A 22344-nucleotide genomic window follows, 5' to 3' on the forward strand; every position below is an offset into this window, starting at 1 on the left:
CAGCGCCTTTTTCCAGTTACAAAAACCTAACTGTGAAGGCAGATTCAAGACCATGGTGCTTGCCTACGGAGCTGTGAGGGGAACGGCACCTCAGTACCTTCAGGCTCTGATCAGGCCCTACACCCAAACAAGGGCACTGCGTTCATCCACCTCTGGCCTGCTCGCCTCCCTACCACTGAGGAAGTACAGTTCCCGCTCAGCCCAGTCAAAACTGTTCGCTGCTCTGGCACCCCAATGGTGGAACAAACTCCCTCACGACGCCAGGACAGCGGAGTCAATCACCACCTTCCGGAGACACCTGAAACCCCACCTCTTCAAGGAATACCTAGGATAGGATAAAGCAATCCTTCTGCCCCCCCCCCCCCCCCCCCCTTAAAAGATCTAGATGCACTATTGTAAAGTGGCTGTTCCACTGGATGTCATAAGGTGAATGCACCAATTTGTAAGTCGCTCTGGATAAGAGCGTCTGCTAAATGACTTAAATGTAATGTAATGTATTCAGGTGTATTGGGCAGAGAAAAATGCCTACAGGCAAAACAATAAGTTGAATCTTGACTTACAGAATATTCAAGCCATGAATTGTCCTTATACCAGGAGCTGTTGAAAGCCCCTTTCCTAGTACCATGCTGAGTTCAGGGAAATGTTTTCAAACACAGCTGTACAGGACCCTCTTCTCTGGATCTTGAAATGTCTGAAATACACGTTAAATAATGTGTCATAGCTCTATAGAAATACATAATTAAGGGATCAACAAGATTAGATACCAACAGCTGCTAACTAAAAACTGTTGTTTAAAGTATAGCCCTGGCCTACCATTGGGTCCTCTTGGAACAGCATATCTGGTGCTTGATGCAGTTAGGAGGTGCTCGATGACCTCCCCTGGCAGCTCTGGCTCACTGTCTTGCTCAGAGAGGTCTCTGTGTCATCCCTTGATACATCTATTACATTAAAATAACAAGAACCATTAGTGTATAATCACAAACAAAAAAAATGCCACAGCCATCAAACAAGAACACACATGAATCAACAACCAACATTTTAAAGTAAAGCTTAAATCTGACAAAAATAATCTATTACAAGCTGAAGCTAAACTTAAATTTTGAACTGGGCATGTGACTGACTGCCTGGTAGACGCTCTGACCTGCTGGTGGTAGACTGGGTCCTTGTGAAGTCTGACCACACTGACTCCGACTAGCCTCCGGTAGGGAGGGAGCTGCTCTGGGGTCCAGTGGTGATGAAAGGGTTGGGGTCTGTTTGCACCTGATCTGCCTGTTTGTGCTTCTGTAAAAATAAGTCTGATATATCTCTCCCTTTCTTTTCATGTTTAATTGATCCTATGCAAAAAATAAGACAGACAGTCTATGGTTACATCTAAGCATCCTATTACCCACATTTTAGTCCAACCTAAATCTTAATTAGAAATCCCCATTATCATAACTGTACCTTAAAATCAACTACCAGCCTAAATGACTAGTTAGATCATGGCTAGCCCTACTCTGCAGTAAGGAATTTAGCAAGCTATAATTTCTTACACCTTTACGATAGCAAACAGGCTATATGCAAATTGTGGTAATCTTTTGAGTAATGTTAACAGATTGATAATAATAATTGTTCGTTTTGAGTTAAAGTACGAAAATCTAACTGAGTTAATGGATTTCAAATTTGCTGAATGTTAACTTGCTGAACACTTGTCATGAGAATTTTCAATCCCAATGATAATAACTAAAAATGAATAGCTTTGACCAATCCCCGAGGTTTGTAAGACCATGGGTTTAATAATAATTAGGCAAAGACTCAGCTTATGCAAAAGTTTAGTAAAGTTTATTCAGAGAACGTTCTAAAGTCAAGAACGCAAACACAGTCTTTATAACACACAAACAAGTTCAAATCTTAAGCTATGCCTTGCTCAGACAGTCTGTGTTTTTCCACTAAACAGATAAATTGTATCTTTAATCAGCTACATATTTCATAATTTTCTGCAAGCCTAACAGTTTCTCCCCTCCACGGGTGGAGACAGAATGTCCTGTAAGGAACACAGTAGTACAACTCGTCTGTCGATAGCTCCTCTTATCATTTGTTTCCCACTTGCACCCTGTTTACGTACTAAAAAGGAACAAAAGGTCCTTGTTCTAATTCTGACTAAAACTACACACCATCAGATTATAGTTTCATGATTCGAATAAATTTCAAACAATTATATGGTTTCAGAGTGGAATTATTTAATCATTATCTTTAAACATATAAATTATTTTATCAACACTGACAACTGTAGCCTACTAGTTACCCCACATTAGCTAAACATTCGCATACTGTAACTTACGACACTGCACTGTATATGCGTGTATTACTAGCACAGATGTAAACATAATGTTAGGCTAAATTGGGAACCGACCTCTCTTATCTGATTAACTGTCTGTTAATGGAGCCAAAGCCCTAACGTTAACTTACACAGCGACTCTACTTTCATAAAAGTTGTTCATGAAACCTAAACCGATTCTAAACCTTAAAACGTACTTTAAATATGATGCTTTCGAAAAGAGCTCGTGGAGCTGTGGAAATATTCTCTCTTCTTCTGTATATCGCAACAAACGTTCATTTTCTCTCTTCCTCAATTTAAATTATCCAAATGTCAAAATAAATGCTTCTTTCAACAAGAGGTGAAACGAGATGTCAATCAGCATCAAACTGCCAGCAGCGAATTACATTTTGGGGTGGCCAATCAGATGTCAGGGGTTTCCAGTGTCACCTCGTACACCCCTCTGGCTCCGCCCCTGGAAACAAGCAGTAGTGCTGACAACATTGCAAGTACAGTACAGCATCTCAATCGTTTCTGTACCAAGCATTGACTGGCGAGACATGGTCCTCCTTTTTTTTTTTAACAAGCTCATGTTTAAAACAAATACAATATGCGGTAACATCACTGGAGATACAACTCACCACTATAACCGCGTCTCTGTTCTAGCTATTTTGTTTGCTTCCCTGTTGTGATTTTTGACCAATCACATCAGAACTTTTCACATCTCTTTTTCAGAGCTACTGTAATTGCTTTTTTTCTCACTAATTGGCCTTTTGACCAATTTGAATTGGGCTGCCTGTGTAGAAGCAGCAATAGTTGTATAATCTTCTCTGCCAATACTCCATGCTTCTTGTTCTCTGTTTGTGTCTGCCTTATACTTTATAAAAACCCAAACTAAGGACTTAGAAGTTATATTGCAAATTAGTGCCCATCAAATGCATTATGCTGAATCAATACCTACCATAAGTGCTCATTACTATTACAGGGCTCCAGACTAACTTTTTCCCCTGGAGTCACTGGTGCCACTAACTTTTACAGTTGGTACCAGCCCCATGATTTGGTTGGACCCAAATCATGAATAATCTTAAAGTAATTCATAGTGCTTTATTAAGAAGTATAATAGACTATGGAGTTAAACAATAAATATAAGGAATGCATGATTAACGATTTTGATGTGCAACCTAATCCAGTGATTGTCATGAATTTCTGGTTGACAATTAAACTATAGTGGCTATATTTTACAGTCAAAATTGGACACCAGAATTTCCCGTTTATTTATTTGTTCAAGAAAGATTAATTGAATAGGCCTACATCTTTATGTGCACTAACTAACAGTGTCGTAGTACGAGACCACAGTGTCTCTCGGTCTTGGATACATTTGTACTCTGTCTTGGCTTGGCCTCGGACAGTGAGGACTCATACCGTCTTCCCGAGACCAGCAAAGTAAAAAAAATACTAAATGATCAGTTTCCATTCAGTCAGCACACAAAACCTCTTCGCCAGGCCAAATATATACACTGCTTTCTTAAAACAATATCCTAACAGTCTTTATATCTATTATGGACATGTTTGCGCAATGGTGAAACTATAGGCCTTCAGTGTGAGACAGGTTCGTGATTCTGAAAGGACAGCAACCGTAATACCAGCGCACTCATGTAGGAGAGTAGGCAGGTATACTATGTATACCCTCTTGTTTTTCAGTGGGTATTACATATAGTCACTTCTTAAACCCTACTGGTGCGTATCAAGGTAGTGTAGTGGAGGTACGACTTATTAATTATGTAACACAATAGAGAAATCATGCATAAAGTAGCCTACACAATCGCAAAATATATTCACATGCACGCCACACACAGCCTAGTTTCAAAAGAATATCATCTGCAGGCAGCAAGAGTGCAGCGCTCAACTAGTTTTGGCATGGAGCAGCTCACAGAAGAATCACATTGGTAACCGGTAGGTTAGGAAATACATTTCACCGTATGATATCTACCATGATATGCTAAATCAAGGAATCAAACTGTAGGCAAACCAAGTATTGAAAAGTTTAGTCCGAAGTGTTGGTTAGTAGGCAGTAGGCTATTTGCAGTGCTTAATTTGTAAATCGGGAGGTGCCGTAACAAAAAGTGAGCACGAGGGGGGTGACCTGGGGAGTTCTGAACAGATAAAAGAAATACAAGCATTGTATGCATATCATCGCATTTGCGTAGTGGCAGAGAGCAGTAAAGTTTTTTTTAAAGTGTGTAACCTAGGGTCCAGGAAAATAAAGTGTCCTTTTAAAAACGCATTTCATGCAATTCTACATAATTTCACATGACTGGAGACTTTGGCAGAATCTTTAAATATACCTCACAAAAGATCAAAATATATTTTTTACCTTTATTTAACTAGGCAAGTCAGTTAAGAACAAACTCTTATTTACGATGACAGCCTTGTCTTTGAATCCATCAATAGCCTAGGCGTGTGGAGACACATACAGTATTTCAGGCTACAATATGTGGAGGAAATTATAGTAATAAAAATGCTTTCAAGTTTCACTGACTCACCCAATGATGAGCAGCTTGCTGGTGATGGCCAATGGCTTGTGCCAAAAGCTCCTCTCCCTCTTTTGTAAAACATAATTTGGAAGTTGATCAAATATGTTGGTCTTTTGTTTTCAGCAGGACCCATTTGCTTTCCAACCCATTTTCCCTCAGACTGTATTTGAAATATTGCGAAAAGGCTGTTATGTCTGTTTGCTGTTTTTTTTACTGACATATTTGCCACACGTCCCGACTATAGGCTATTCCTTGTTATTGGGCTACGATCCACAGCTAAGCTATTTTTTTTAATAAACTATTGATCCTCTGTGGCTATATTTTAGGCCTTCTCATGGCGTAGTAGGCTATTCTGAACGATTTCATGCATTTCTGAACAGACAGCGGTTATTCTATAACTTTGACAAATGTATTTACATTTATCAGGGGTAGGAAATAAATGATGAAGTGCAACACTGGAGAGATAAGAGTTGCAGACTCATGTCTATCAGGGTAGAGAGATCATAGAAAGTGAATATCATTGTAGTTATGAGAGATACTTGCACGCTTCTCACACAGCCACGGCCAGGAAATGGTCTCAAACATAGGTTACAATGTTGCGCAAACCATAAACCGGGCCTGCCCAACCAGAATCAACTCTTAGAATATTAGACCGGGGCTGAAAACCTACTTTTTCCACAGTTTCTTTTGTGAGGGCAGGAGAATTAACTAAGGGGCAACTCGAATGAACTTTTATTGTTTTTATTATCATTTTTAAATTACAAAAAGTGGCAATTATTTTTCATGCCAGGAGAGGTAAACAGTCCAAAACAGATGTCAACAAACAGCACTGGCTATTTGTGATCACAATTGTCTTCATGCGCTGTTTGCATCAGGAGCGTATACACACACACACCGGCCTGGGTGAACAGAGTCCCACCCACTGGGGAGCCAGGCCCACCCAATCAGATTGATGTGGTTTAAGCATTGTTGTGGACTTAAACACATTTGTATTTTTTCTATTAAAAAAAAGGGTGATTTTGAGAGTGAAAATTCTACAGGAAAACAGGACTTTTCATACAGAGTGCCTTTCCTTCACTGGAGGGGTTTGGAAAATTAGACTATAACACCTCCTCCAGGCACCACTACACCACTGCATAGGGCTGACGGAAAGACAGCAGTCACACACAGCCTGAGGTTAAAGGATAAGCAGCCCATAAACTGGGACATAATCACAAGAAAACAAAAACACAACCATTAAAGCATTTCCCAATCGAACTAAGTAAAAGTAACTAGTGACCTAGTTTAAAGTGGAAATGACAGTGTTTTAACTACTTCACAGATATGAAACATATTTTTTACTGATATAATTATCAAATTCCCAGTTTGCTACAAAACATTGTCAAATATTTAAAAAAAAATAGGTTCTATTTGACTCAACGTTCCAAGACCTACACTAAGGCATTGTTGACAGAATAGATGGATGCAGTTCAATGCTCATTCAGTTTACAATTGGCTCATTCATCCCCCTCCTCTCCCCTGTAACTATTCCCCAGGTCGTTGCTGCAAATGAGAACATGTTCTCAGTCAACTTACCTGGTAAAATAACGGTAAAATAAATAAAAATAAAAAAATGCGTGATTAATATAATTCTCCAATGCATTTCTTGGTAGTCCCAAAAAATATTGATATCAGGTTGTAATTCTCAGATGGCCTGGTACATTGTTTGCTGCCTCCATTCGGGATGCACTGTTTCAGTTTTAATGCCTCAACATTCTGGACAAAAACAGACAAATATAAATAAGGCTGGGAATGTCAATACAATCAAACTAGCAAGGGCAATTATCACAAGTCAGTCATAACGTAGCTAATAGGCTAGCGTATCTATTTGTGTAGCAAGCTAAAAACACGGAGTTCAACGTTAGCTAGCTAACTTAGCTGCTAGGAGGATGTCATGTCATGCCAGTGGAGGAGTGGGTGAGTGACTGACTTTTCCCTTCGTGTAGTTTTTCAGTGGCTATACACAGCTAGAGATGCAGGTGTCATTTGGTTAGCTAGCAAGACCTTAAGCGACTGTTATCCAGTTAGCATATCTCTTGCGTTTGCAAATTCACTCTGGCTATCTACTCCGATTTCAGCGCACTCATCTGAGTGTGCCAGAGAGCAGAACGACTGATGAATTTACTAACGCGCAACACCCGCTGAACATGACCAGTGTCAGTAAAGTAGGCAAAAAAGTCAGTCAAGAACTCATTAGATAACATGTAAACAGCCTATCCAGCTCTGCTACTGCGAGTAAAATGGTCAGAGTGAGGTGTTCTCTCAGTTGTGTCTGGAAGTAGCTAGCCAACTTTGGTCAGTTAGCTTGGGTGCTTGGTTGGGACAAACATGCATTGGCAGGGAAGCTGCAGAAGGATGAGGAGGCTACAATTCCCCATCGTTTATCAGTGCAATTTTGACAGCCAACTAGTTAAAAAAAGTTTGAGAGAGTTTATCTAAATGTTCCTTCGTTTTGAGCTCATCTTGCTCTGGCTAGCATTAGTTGTTGATCTTGTTGATGTGCATAACTGAGGGAGAGAGACTAGCTTTCCATGGTTGTTTGATCAATAGGACTGTAAAGTCCCCAAATGTAAGAGGACCCCTGTGGTGTTTATATATTTGCAGATATCCATTCGGGTGTATTTTGTGGTTTTTGGCAAATGCGTTCTAATGATCTAGAGTCACACTGTTGCAACTGCCTGTAAACACACAGTCCAGTTCAAAGCGAATTATGGCAGGTCCGTGTGGCGAAGGCCTACTGTAGCTCTGATTGGCTATAGCGCACCGGTGTGTGTAGACTCCTGTCCTAGACAGATGTATTTATTCGGTTTTATTTACTGCAATGTCTATTAACTGTCCAAACGCACGGCCGCTTTCCCACTCTATACAGCTATAGAATTTTCACAACTCCCAAACGTTCTAAGAATTTATGAAAACGTGAAAGTGACCATATCTAAGAGGCCGCTTGTCATTAAATGTTTAAAGTGACATATTCTTCCTGGGGGTGTCAATGAACAGATTTGAATAACATTTAATGATACTAAAATGCTGTCAGTTCCACTTTAAATGCAACAATGTTTCCCAAACATTAGCTATTTTCAGAGAGATGGCTGACAACAGCAAGCGCACAGCAATAAACACAGTTCCACTCACCAGATGATGATAATTTGAAACTTAACTTCTTGTTGAAAGTTATTCTTGAAAAGGGAGAAGCTAAAAAATTAGCACAACATCCTCTTTGATAACACCTGGTGCAGCTGCTGCAAATTACCCAACAGAAGCAAGCTCGCGAGACCGTGGGAAAACTACTGCTCGCTACTGCGCAGTGACCTATTGGCCTTCAACAAGGCAGAAGTTTCATACGTTTTTATAAAAAAACGGTCCCACCCATTAAAACAAAATGTGATTGGTTGATTCCACTGTCACTCCAAAATGTTGCCCTAATACAGTCGAATGACAGACGCCTTTATCTACTGTAGCTTCTGATGGCCTAGCCAATGGCTGACTTTGCTGGCCTCTGGGGAGCTAAATCTAGCTAAGATTTTTTCCCTGTTCATTATTAGCCCTTTCCAACACAAATTGACGAGATTAAAATCAGAACATCATTGAAAATAATATTATAAGAATTATTTTATACATCCTTAGCCCTTCTCTGAAGACATAGAAGCCCCATCGTTCCTCACTGTGTTTTGGTTAGTAATAATTTGTAGAGTGGTTCTATTTTTTCTCAACATCCATTTTTTCTCTATTCAGAACGTCGAAAAAATCCATATGTTGTTCTGAAATATGAACACAGAAATACTGGACATTTTTTACTGTTATGGTGGTGATTTGACAAAATTATAATCATGGTCTTGAACTTGATTCACATTTTTCTGGTCTCGGTCTCCTTCTTGTCTCTCTTCCGGTCTTGACTCGGTCTCGCCTCCGGTGCTTGGTCTTGACTCGAACTCAATTTGTTCCAGTCTTGGTCCTGAAATCGGTCTCGCTTTAGGTGGTCTCGAACACAACACTGCTTACTAATATCATAGGCAAAATTATTTGGGGTTCAATACCAGAAGTCGAAACTCAAAGCACATGAACTAGATCGCTAACTAAATAAAATACCCACTTTTAGTAGCTATGTATTCATCCAACAGTACATTTAATGTCCTACAAAAAGTATCAGTTGTAGGTAGCTATGTCCGGCCATGTAGATAGGCCTATAGATCTCATGGCCGGTTCGCCCTATGTCCTTTCAATGGCCGGAGGGGATTGCAAGTGTGCGCCATTCCATATCTCAAATATCTTGGTTGTAAAATAGTTGCTATTGAGCTGAATATTGAGAGTTGATTAATAAAAATACCTACAGACAACTGAGACCCTCTCTTTGACAGGGACAAGGGAGTGATTGTATAAAATGCAAATGCAGGACAATCAGAATGCATTTTTTCACGAGTGCATGGGGGGGTTAAGTAAGAGTGGCTCGCTCATCACAGCAGCAGGCCCCAGCGAGGGCTCAGGTACAGGGCAGACACTTTCATTGCAGGAATTATGAGGATAAAGCACTTAACTGTTTGACCAAATCATGGTTTTAGCCACCCAAAAAATATGTTTTGAGTGAGGTGACAATGTAGAATGAGCTCTTCCTACTTTTATAAGCACCCTTTCCGTTTTTACGATCCATTATCTTGGCTGTCTAACTGATGACAGTCGGAGCAGGTGAATGCACCAATTTGTAAGTCGCTCTGGATAAGAGCGTCTGCTAAATGACTTAAATGTAAATGTCTCTTTGCTGATGCCGCATTTGACTTTGAATGCGGGTTTGCGTGACATCAACTCAGCCGTTGCCCACTGATCAGCCAAAGGCTCATTATAGATTAGTAGAACAGAAAGACTGTACAAAACTCAACCCCAAAATATCTTAACAGGCCCATAGTCCACCGGCCATGTCATGTCGTTGTATTATTTAAACCATTATTTTGGGGGGGTCAATTTCAACCAGCCCAGCCAACTAAAAAATGGTCCAGCCTATCTGGCATTTGCTAGATGGCCAATCCTCCCCTGGGTATAGGCCTACCCACATCCCTCCTTAGAACTCAGGTTGATTTTTAAACAATTATAAATGGGGGACGTTATTGAAATTTCTAGAATAATATTCACCACTTTTGTTGTGGAAAGCCTAAATTAGTTAAATTATACTGAACAACAACAAATGCATCAATTTCAGTTATATAAAAGGAAATCAGTCAATTGAAATAAATTCCTTAGGCCCTCATTTATGGATTTCACATAAACGATATCTTAACCGCCATCGATAAGAAACAATACTGTGCAGCCGTCTTCATTGACCTGGCCAAGGCTTTCGACTCTGTCAATCACCACATCCTCATCGGCAGACTCGATAGCCTTGGTTTCTCAAATGATTGCCTCGCCTGGTTCACCAACTACTTCTCCGACAGAGTTCAGTGTGTCAAATCTGAGGGCCTGTTGTCCGGGCCTCTGGCAGTCTCTATGGGGATGCCACAGGGTTTAATTCTTGGGCTGACTCTCTTCTCTGTGTACATCAATGATGTTGCTCTTGCTGCTGGTGAGTCTCTGATCCACCTCTACGCAGACGACACCATTCTGTATACTTCTGGCTCTTCTTTGGACACTGTGTTAACGTCCCTCCAGATGAGCTTCAATGCCATACAACTCTCCTTCCGTGGCCTCCAACTGCTCTTAAATGCAAGTAAAACTAAATGCATGCTCTTCAACCGATCGCTGCCTGCACCTGCCCGGCCGTCCAGCATCACTACTCTGGACGGTTCTGACTTAGAATATGTGGACAACTACAAATACCTAGGTGTCTGGTTAGACTGTAAACTCTCCTTCCAGACTCACATCAAACATCTCCAATCCAAAGTTAAATCTAGAATTGGCTTCCTATTTTGCAACAAAGCATCCTTCACCCATGCTGCCAAACATACCCTCGTAAAACTGACCATCTTACCGATCCTTGACTTCGGCGATGTCATTTACAAAATAGCCTCCAACACCCTACTCAACAAATTGGATGCAGTCTATCACAGTGCCATCCGTTTTGTCACCAAAGCCCCATATATTACCCACCACTGCGACCTGTACTCTCTCGTTGGCTGGCCCTCGCTTCATAATCGTCGCCAAACCCACTGGCTCCAGGTCATCTACAAGACCCTGCTAGGTAAAGTCCCGCCTTATCTCAGCTCGCTGGTCACCATAGCAGCACCCACCCATAGCACGCGTTCCAGCAGGTATATCTCACTTGTCACCCCCAAAGCCAATTCCTCGTTTGGCCGTCTCTCCTTCCAGTTCTCTGCTGCCAATGACTGGAACGAACTACAAAAATCTCTGAAACTGGAAACACTTATCTCCTTCACTAGCTTTAAGCACCAGCTGTCAGAGCAGCTCACAGATCACTGCCTCTGTACATGGCCCATCTATAAATAGCCCAAACTATGCTTCCCCTACTGTATTTATTTATTTAGCTCCTTTGAACCCCAGTAGTTCTACCTTCAAATCTACCATTCCAGTGTATTAATTGCTATATTGTATATACTTCACCACCATGGCCTATTTTTGCCTTTACCTCGCTTATCTCACCTCATTTGCTCACAGTGTATATAGACTTATTTTTCTACTGTATTATTGGCTATGTTTGTTTTACTCCATGTGTAACTCTGTGTTGTTATATATGTGTCGAACTGCTTTGCTTTATCTTGGCCAGGTCGCAGTTGGAAATGAGAACTTGTTCTCAACTTGCCTACCTGGTTAAATAAAGGTGAAATAAATAAATTAAATAAAACATGACTGGGAATACAGATATGCATCGGTCGGTCACAGATACCTTAAAAAAAAAAAGGTAGGGGTGTGGATCCGAAAACCAGTCAGTACCTGGTAAGACCACCATTTGCCTCATGCTGTGCAACATCTCCTTCGCATAGAGTTGTTGATTGTGGCCTATGGAATATTGTCACACTCTTCCATGGCTGTGTGAAGTTGCTGGATATTGGGGGAAACTGGAACACACTGTCGTACATGTTGATCAAGAGCATCCCAAACATGTTCAATGGGTGACATGTCTGGTGAGTATGCAGGCCATGGAAGGACTGGGACATTCAGCTTCCAGGAATTGTGTACAGATCATCGCGACACGGAGCTGTGCATTATCATGCTGAAATATGAGGTGATGGAGGCGGATGAATGGCACGACAATGGGCCTCAGGATCTCGTCACAGAAGCTCTGTGCGTTCAAATTGCCATTGATAAAATGCAATTGCGTTCGTATGACTGCCTATACCATAACCGCGTCATGGGGCACTCTGTTCACAACATTGACATTAGCAAATTGCTCGCCCACATGACACCATACATGCAGTCTGCCATCTGCCCGGTACAGTTGAATCCAGGATTCACCTGTGAAGAACACACTTCTCCAGCGTGCCAGTGGCCTTCGAAGTTGAGCATTTGCCCCTGAAGTTGGTTACGATGCCGAACTGCAGTCAGGTCGAGACCAGATGAGCTTCCCTGAGATGGTTTCTGATAGTTTGTGCAGACATTCTTTGGTTGTGCAAACAAAGTTTCATTAACTGTCTAGTTGACTGGTCTCAGACGATCCCGAAGGGGATGAAGCCGGGTGTGGAGGTCCTGGGCTGGTGTGGTTACACGTGGTCTACAGTTGTGAGGCCGGTTGGAAGTACTGCCAAATTCTCTAAAACGACATTGGAGGCGGCTTATGGTAGAGAAATTAACATTACATTCTCTGGCAACAGCTCTGGTGGACATTCCTCTAGTCAGCATGCCAATTGCCTGCTCCCTCAAAACATGAGACATCTGTGGCATTGTGTAGCATGACAAAACTGCATATTTTAGAGTGACCTTTTATTGTCCTAAGCACAAGGTGCACCTGTGTAATGATCATGCTGTTTAAATCAGCTTCTTGATATGCCACATCTGTCAGGTGGATAGATTATCTCAGCAAAGGAGAAAATGATCACTAACAGGGATATAAATAGATTTGTACAAAAAATGAGAAATAAGCTTGTGTGTATTAAACATTTCTGGGATCTTTTATTTCAGCTCATGAAACATGGGACCATGTTGCGTTTATATTTTTGTTCAGTATAGTTTGCTTAACAAATAACTTGCATGATGGATTCCAGCTGTGTGCAATACTTGGAGTTAATATACCACAAACACCAAGGAGCTTTTCCAATGGCTTATAAGTAAGGGCACCAAATGGTTTGGGTCAAAAAGATACTGAATACCCCGTTGAAAATTGTATATATTTTTTTAAATTAAAGGCCTACTCCTTAATTTGAAAAACACCACAATGGTAGCCACTTAGTTTCAGAAGGATATCACAAGTTCATGAGCTTAGTTCATATGACTAACCACATCATAACCTAAAATATATCGTTGTTTACCTCCAGTGTTTGTAAAAAATAAAATAAAAATAGTCCTAATGTATTGCTTCAAAATATGGTTGAAACTATCAAGAGATAGTTAGGATACTAATGACTTAAAGGAGTAGTTTACCCAAATAACAAAACAAAATGTGTTTCCTTACCTTGAAAGCATAGTCTGTCCTCATGCATAGATTGCTTAAAGATACTATAATGATTAGTCTGTAAATGCTGCCTCAAATTTCCAGGGTGCGCGCTTTGCTACTTTCGAAAAATGTTTTAATTATTTAAATGCAGATTTCAAAAGTATGCCAAACATATAGGGCTCCCGAGTGGAGCAACGGTCTAAGGCTCTGAATCTCAGTGCAGAGGCATCACTACAGACCCTGGTTCGATTCCAAGCTGTATCAAACCCGGACGTGATTGGGAGTCCCATAAGGCGATGCACAATTGGCCCTGCGTTGTCCGGGTTAGGGTTTGACCGGGGTAGGCCGTCATTGTAAATAAGAATTTGCTCTTAACTGACTTGCCTAGTTAAATTAAATAAAAAATATACCCTTTTCTATTTTAATTTCAGGAAGATCCTAAACATAATAAACTTTGGGCCAAACTCGCATGGAATGCCAACCGGAGATTAAGACAGGTGTATCAATCATATTTCCTTTCTGCGTGAGATGATCTGTGTCTTTCTAGCAACTGCAACATCTGTGGTTTAGTGCTGAAGCAGCCCCTGTTTGAAATTGTCTGGATTATGACATAGAAGTTGCTTAATACAATTGTCTTCTGGTTTATTTCATTTGAAGATGTTAGCTCCTTTACTTGGCCTATTGGGACATATATAAAGCACTATTAATCAGGAGGAGCACTAAGGTCATGTGTTTGAATAAGCAGAACACAACTGGCATGTGGTCATTACCAAAGGCACTAAATAAAACCCACTGAGATCATCAATTAATTATGTTAATAGTATGGTAACAAGTTAGTGCGACTCACCATAAAGATTATGGTTCACTTGTAGCTCTAAAAAGGGAGAAATCTGAGAGAAGATGTTCCACTATGGCCTACAGAGGAAAGCATTCAGCTGAAATAATGCATATTACTCAAAATACATTGTCAGAATAAATAAAAAGATTCAATATGTTCTCAAAATGTATCTTTTGACATATGTGTACATACATGTATCTGGAAAAGTTCAAAAACAGCTGATGGGGCACTATAATGACTTCAATCCAGTAGTGCTTGTGAATATTCATTCACAAACAAAAGAATGCTTCCTTAAACCCATCAACGTATGACAAAAATTGCTGTCTCATGGGATTTACTACAAAACAGTTAATTGAAAGTGGGGGTTGTCCATTTAACGTCCCAACACAAGTAGGCTATTGTATTTTAGAGTTAATAAATCTACAGTTATGAGTCTTCTTAGCAAAAGTATGTATAATGAGAGGATAAGTATATTAATCAAATGGATAGGAGGTACATTTAGGGTCATCCTGGTTTAGCAGTCTTTGAAACTAACATGTGCCACATTAGGGACAAGGGCCTTGCTGCTTCCTGCCTTCTCAGGACCTGAGTCACTGGCAAAGTCATCATCATCACTGCCCAAGTCACCAAAGTCATCATCAAGCTCATTGAAGTCCTTCCTCTGAGTACGTCCGGTCATCTTTTGATTGGTGTATTCCTCATCTTCCTCTCCCTGCTTCTGTGTGTTAACCCTTTGGGAGGAATTTGAATTAAAAACGGAATGGAACACTTAGATTTTTACTGCCTGAAACTACTAGTGCCCAACAGCACACTTTTGGAATGTCGACCTAGGTTTTTTGTAGGTTCTTCAGAGACTTAAGCCGATTGAAATAGAAGTAGGGAAGACTCTGGATAGTTGTAACACTTTTTACCTTTTGGATAGTTACTCCAAGCTTTTTAATAGCTACAGAGTTCAAAATGGGATACAAACAACTTACATTTGTCTGCTACAAATTTATTTTAAAGCAATCAGAGAATGCATGATTTTGTCTCAAACACATGGAGAGTAATGTCACAACTGAACCCGGGGTCAATTAACAGTATTTGGGGTGTAATATAAAGATTATTTTTTAAATCCATTACACTCATACCTGTATTCAGGTTGAAAATGGCAGATTTTGACACTGATAAGTGCCTAAATTGGAACGCCGTGGCTGTACAGTAAAATGCTAAGTCAGAGCTCTGGCTCTGTATGGGTTTTGACGGACGACCATTCTGAACTTGAGCACCTCGTGCGACAAGACGCTCACTGTGCACACTTTGGAAAAGGTGTGTGGTAGCGCTGGGACGATAAACCGGAAATGATCAATACCGACCACTTATCACAGGCATTTTTCGGGATATCGTTCAATGCGATAAGTAGTCTAAACGAAAGAAATTTGAAATGAAATAAGTTTGCTAATATGGGTGATTGTTAATGGGATAATTGATGGCTACAACCATCAAACTAGTAGTAGTAGTTTAAAGGACAATAAAAAATGAAAATCGACACAACCCATAATGACAAAGCAAAAACAGGTTTTGAAATTGCAAATTTGTATTTATTTTTTAACCCCGGAAATATCACATTTACTTAAGTATTCAGACCCTTTACTCAGTACTTTGTTGAAGTATCTTTGGCAGCGATTACAGCCTCGAGTCTTCTTGGGTATGACACTACAAGCTTGGCACACCTGTATTTGGGGAGTTTCTCCCATTCTTCTCTGACGATCCTCTCAAGCACTGTCAGTTTGGATGGGCAGCGTCGCTGCACAGATATTTTAAGGTTTCTCTAGAGATGTTTGACCGGGTTCAAGTCCTGGCTATGGCTGGGCCACTCAAGGACATTCAGAGACTTGTCCCGAAGCCACTGCGGTGTTGTCTTGGCTGTGTGCTTAGGGTCATTGTCCTGTTGGAAGGTGAACGTTCGCCCAGTCTCAGGTCCTGAGTGCTCTGGAGCAGGTTTTCATCAAGGATCTCTCTGTACTTTGCTCTGTTCATCTTTCCCTCGATCCTGACTAGTCTCCCAATCTCTGCTGCTGAAAAACATCCCCACAGCATGCTTTACCGTAGGGATGGTGCCAGGTCTTCTCCAGACGTGGCGCTTGGCATTCAGGCTAAAGATTTCAATCTTGGTTTTATCAGACCAGAAAATCTTGTTTCTCATGATCTGAGTGTCTTCAGGTGCCTTTTGCCAAACTCCAAGCGGGCTGTCATGTGCCTTTTACTGAAGAGTGGCTTCCGTCTGGCCACTCTACCATAAAGTCCTGATTGTTAGTGCTGCAGAGATGGTTGTCGTCGTGTTAGGTTCTCGATCTCCACAGAGGAACACTGGAGCTCTGTCAGTGTGACTATCAGGTTCTTGGTCACCTCCCTGACCAAGGCCACCCCCCCCACCGATTACTCAGTTTGACCTTCCAAATCATGTCCAATCAATTGAATTTACCACAGGTGGACTCCAAGTTGTAGAAACATCAATGATGATCAATGGAAACAGGATGCACCTGAGCTCAATTGAGTCTCATAGCAAAAGGTCTGAATACTTATGTAAATAAGGTATTTATGTTTTCTATATGTTTTCTAAATTCGCTGTCATTATGGGGTATTGTGTGTAAATTGAGAGATTTTTTTATTTAATACATTTTAGAATAAGGCTGTAACAAAATGTGTAAAAAGGGAAGGGGTCTGAATACTTTCCGAATGCACTGTAAAACACAATGCTTTATGGGTAAATAATCACAATAAGACACAGGGTGATGTTGCCCAACCCCAGTCTACAATGAACAAGGTAAATTTGGATGATTTGTTTCACTTTGGTTGCGGATATGACTTTTCTGTACCATTCTTCCCGAGCGCTAAAAGTCCCGAAGCTTCTGCACATGTGCGGATCACGTTCTGCGCATGCGTTTCTTTACCTCTACTTTATGCAAAACAAAATGCGTGGTCTCCCTCACTTCACATTTCTCACTGTCAATCGTGAATGAAAATTCTCTCAAGTTTTACCGGTGAAACGTCTATACAGCATCTGCATACAAACCATTTGATCTCAGTCAGTTTCACTGGGATGTGAATTTAGATTTTCTTGAGTTAATTATACAGTGTTATTTTGAAGTAGTGTTGTTTTGAATTATGTACAGTGAGCGAATTTTGCCTAGTAGCGCACCGTTGAGGTTTGGCCACGTGAGACAAAAATGCGACCATTTGCACAATATTCCTTAAATCCGCAAAACTAGGTGGTGTTTTTGTCTTACAGTAGCATACTATTATATTCAGTTCTGCTATGTAGAATACTATCATTATGTGATCTTGCACATTGATTCAGCTTTGATCTAACTTTATTAAATGAGCACCATACGCCAGAGTAACCTGTTTTATACGAGTAGCTAAGAGTAGAGACTGTGCGTGAAGTATAGAATCCCGCGAATGCGCTGAAGCGTCGGAACCTTAAGTGCTCGGGAAGGTCCAGAAAAGTTGGCTCCGTAGCCACTCAATATTTGTATCCCTTCAGTAGATAGCAGTCTTTGAAACGCTGTGTTTATCTTATAGGAATGTTTTCTGGACTTTGATTGACAAGCTGCATTATGAACACCCCCCGAAACAGACAACACAGTTCCCAAGCAACACCTCTGCCAGCTTAGCCCATTGTGTGTGGGCTTTACACTCACACACACACACACACACACAATAGCGTAGGAAGTAGGAACACTCACGGAATTACGATGTCCTCTTTCTTCCCACACTTGGCACAAAGCTCCAGCTTCAGGGCACAGATTTTACAAATGACGTGATATGCATCCTTCACCGTCTTCTGAGAACATTTCACACTAAAACACACAAAAACGCTGAATACCCAACAAGCTTCCCTCGGTCTTCCACATTTAAAACAAGTATAGAGAAAAACATGTCCCTCACGAATGATGTAGCGCTCCTACTTGTGTCAATTATTCCAACGCATGTTGCGTGGATTAATGATATATATCTCTATTAGTTTTTACATGTTGGTTGTGCATTTTCAGAAGTCTCCTTGCACGGTTTCAACCGCAATGATGTGTATACACCGGATAGTTGACGCCTCTATCTGGCCAATAAGACCATTTAAAGCCACTGTGCCAACATCTTTGCACTCCTCCTTTCAGGGTTTTGAGTAATGGGAGTGCATTGACAAAAATCAATGTCCCCACATTAAGTAAGTCAACCTATCAATAATGGCACGATGTGTGCATATGGATGCAGCCAGTGCCAATTCAATGGATGTGGAAAAGCCATTTAATTTTAAAGTACCAAAATTATATACACTGTAAAACTTCAATTAAATTGCCAAGTCTTAACTGGGCAATGGCACACATTTCAGAAGAAAAAAAATGTTTTAAATAAACGCTGGGTCTAAATGAATTGTTTGAGGTTTCATGTTTGATTTGTTACATTAATTCAGTAATGACTCAAAAAAAATATGTCAGTCATCCGTTTTGAATCGTCAGTAAAAAAATAAAAAATAAATGTTGCCTGCGAACTGCTGAGAACTGCTAGCTAACTGGCAAGCACAAAAACAGTCATACCCCTAGATATCGAGAATGGTGTAATTGCGGCCAGCATTGCAGGAACCCCTCTTTATACCTCTATTGGTCAATTCTTAAGTTAGGACAGAAAGGAGGCGGGGACGCTCCAGTACAGTAGGTGGCAACAATGCACAATAACGTTGGATGCCAGCCGCCATAAACCCAAAAGATGAACCGTACACCGGTAGGCGGTGTCCTACGCCCCCGAATACCAGCATTGCTTTTCCGCAGTGCTGTTAACAACGGCAAGGACTGTTTGTTAGCTTAGCCAGCTAGTCTTAAAACCTCTCTTGGGTACGTGAGACATTAGCGTCCCACCTCTTCAACAGCCAGTGATACTGCTGGGTGCCAAATTCAAATACAGAAATACTCATTATAAAAATTCAGAAAACAAAACATATTTTAAATAGGTTTAAAGATTAAATTATTTTTTATTTATTTATTTTTATCCCCCTTTCTCCCCAATTTTCGAGGTATCCAATCGCTAGTAATTACTATCTTGTCTCATCGCTACAACTCCCGTACGGGCTCGGGAGAGACGAAGGTCGAAAGCCATGCGTCCTCCGAAGCACAACCCAACCAAGCCGCACTGCTTCTTAACACAGCGCGCCTCCAACCCGGAAGCCAGCCAATGTGTCGGAGGAAACACCGTGCACCCGCCCCCCTCGGTTAGCGCGCACTGCGCCCGGCCCGCCACAGGAGTCGCTGGAGCGCGATGAGACAAGGATATCCCTACCAGCCAAACCCTCCTTAACCCGGACGACGCTAAGCCAATTGTGCGTCGCCCCACGGACCTCCCGGTCGCGGCCGGCTGCGACAGAGCCTGGGCGCGAACCCAGAGACTCTGGTGGCGCAGCTAGCACTGCGATGCAGTGCTCTAGACCACTGCGCCACCCGGGAGGCCTGAAGATTAACTTCTTGTGAAGTTAATGCGAAAGCATACCTTACAATTATTTGAGAACATAGCCCAGCAGACAAATCATTACAAACAGTAACCAGCCAAGTAGAAGAGTTACACAAGTCAGAAATAGAGATAAAATGAATCCCTTACCTTTGATGATCTTCATATGGTTGCACTCAGCAGACATTCATTTACTCAATAAATGTTCCTTTTGTTCGATAAAGTCTCTTCATATCCAAAAAAACTCAGTTTTGTTCGTGCATTTTCTTCAGTAATCCACAGGCTTAAACGCAGTCAAAACAGACAGACAAAATCCAAATTGTATCTGTAAAGTTCATAGAAACATGTCAAACGATGTTAATATTCAATCCTCAGGTTGTTTTTAGCCTAAATAATCGATAATATTTCAACCGGACAATAACGTCGTCAATATAAAAGGTAAACAAGAAAGCCACTCTCTCGGTCGCGTGCATGAAAAAGCTCTGTGACACTTTAGGGTCCACTCATTCAGACTGCTCTTACTTCCTCATTTTTCAGAATACAAGCCTGAAACAATTTCTAAAGACTGTTGACATCTAGTGGAAGGCATAGGAACTGCAATTTGAGTCCTAAGTCAATGGATACTGTAATGGCATTGAATAGAAAACTACAACAACAAAAAAAACTACTTCCCGAATGGATTTCTCTCAGCTTTTCGCCTGCCAAGTCTGTTCTGTTATACTCACAGACACTATTTTAACAGTTTTGGAAACTTTAGAGTGTTTGTCGTCCAAATCTACCAGTTATATGCATATCATATCTTCTGGGCCCGAGAAGCAGGCAGTTTAATTTTGGCATGCTTTTCATCCAAAATTCGTAATGCTGCCCCCTACCCTAGAGAGGTTTTAAGGATGACTCTGGTACACAGCAGGTGGGGCCGACATACTAGAAAGCTACCTAGCATACGGTGTCGCCCTAGCTGTGCTAGCGAGAGGCGGGGGCGACCGGTAGTAGGCTTGGACGGTCTACCATATACCGGGGTATTTGGAAATAACCATGGCATGGTTTTTCAATACCGTTGAAACTATTTCTTGGAATTTTTTATACACATGTATATTTGTAGCTACTTTTTAAGTAAATATCTGCAGTCAACTTGTGCAAGATGTAAGGAGATAAAGATCGCGTTCTTCATTTCAACTGTCAGAATTTTTTAATTATGAAGTTTACCAGTAGTCCCCGGTCACGTGGTGTTTGTTTACAAGCACACAACTACGAGACTTGTGCAGCCAGGGGATCTAGTTACAGTATGGAATTCACAACTAAATGTTTGTCAGCTAGATATCTTATAAGTCAACTGTTTAAATTGTGCTAAATGCAAAACCAAGTTACGTTTGGTAATAACAGAGAATACAATCCTGGATCAAGAGCCTTGCTGTCTAATATTTTTTTTTGTGCGTGCAACACACTGATTGGCATTTTTTTTGTTACTTGTATAACTTTGAGCTGGGATGTGTGTCTGGTGTACTGGTGTGTTTCTTCTTAAAACCAAAAGAAAGAACCAACATATAACATTATCACAAAAGGGTTAAAGTAAGTATTGATGGACAGACAAATATACATCCACAATAACATAAGATGTTTGAGAAAACCTTATACTTTTTCCCCATACAGGTTAAGGTTGGAATAGGTTTAATAGGTTGAAGGAAAATAGGATTTTGAATGGAAAGAAATGTTAGGTGTCCACGAGGACAATAGAGACATAGCATGTGTGTACTCACCATGTTCGAGGTTGGGAAAGGGATTTGTATTTGTTGTATTTGACTTTCCATTCAATAACTTCCTTGCAGCGTTGACATAACCCGTCGTGGACCTTCGAGTTTGCTATCTGCAATAATAACATCCGATATACACACACAGAGAAAAGTAAACGAGTAGAGCTACAATTAGCCCAGCAGTATCCATACAAATGGTGAACATACTGTAGCTGACTTGCCAGAGTGGCTCCAAATGTACGTTAGCCAGCAAGTCATAAGACCCTACCTTTACTTGAACACTTGCTCCATATTTGTCGTTCTTGTAAGCAGTCGTGTTTTGGTGCTTTTGTCCTCGCGAGCGCGATGCGTTGCCCTTTTGAGAACTCATTTTGATCTCAACATAGGTTTCTAACGTTGATATCAGCTACCACAACACATGGACCAGCGACTCGTCAGCGACACACAAGAAAAGTCCTTCCGGGTCACGGATTTTTGAAGTTTCTAAATAAAAGCCTCTCAGAGAAGTGTCACTAACCACGTTTCATCCACAGTTTTTATTCGAGTAAAGGCATACCATATACAAAAAAATCACGACAGCTGTGATGGAAACAGGAAGTCTGGGGCTGTTTTTCATGGTTCGGTCCAGGCCCCTTAGTTCCAGTAAAGGGAAATCTTAATGTTACAGCATATAATTATATTAAAGTCCAGACGATTCTGTGCTTCCAACTTGTGACAACAGTTTGGAGAAGACCCTTTCCTGTTTCAGCATGACAATTCCCCCGTGCACAAAGCGAGGTCCATACAGAAATGGTTTGTCGAGATCCGTGTGGAAGAACTTGACTGGCCTGCACAGAGCCCTGATCTCAAACCCATCGAACACCTTTGGGATGAATTAGAAC

General features: G+C 41.0%; 1 protein-coding gene across 2 annotated transcripts; it reads right to left on the reverse strand.

Annotated features, from left to right (window-relative positions):
* Nucleotides 1-846: 846 nt before the first annotated feature.
* Nucleotides 847-21911, reverse strand: c28h9orf85 (chromosome 28 C9orf85 homolog). 2 transcript variants are annotated; one of them, XM_055886356.1, is made up of 5 exons: nt 21732-21902; nt 21470-21576; nt 17966-18079; nt 8002-14968; nt 1194-1281 (listed from the first exon to the last, which is right to left on the reverse strand). In XM_055886356.1, the coding sequence occupies exons 1-4, from the start codon at nt 21831-21833 to the stop codon at nt 14752-14754; spliced, it is 540 nt and encodes a 179-aa protein (XP_055742331.1). In that variant the 5' UTR covers nt 21834-21902; the 3' UTR covers nt 1194-1281; nt 8002-14751. The 2 variants fall into 2 exon arrangements, with proteins under 2 accessions (XP_055742332.1, XP_055742331.1); XM_055886357.1 differs by lacking the exons at nt 1194-1281; nt 8002-14968 and adding an exon at nt 847-938 and having other exon boundaries at nt 21732-21911.
* Between the last annotated feature and the right edge of the window lie 433 nt (nt 21912-22344).

This window comes from Salvelinus fontinalis, chromosome 28, assembly GCF_029448725.1.
Source record: "Salvelinus fontinalis isolate EN_2023a chromosome 28, ASM2944872v1, whole genome shotgun sequence".
NCBI lineage: Eukaryota > Metazoa > Chordata > Actinopteri > Salmoniformes > Salmonidae > Salvelinus > Salvelinus fontinalis.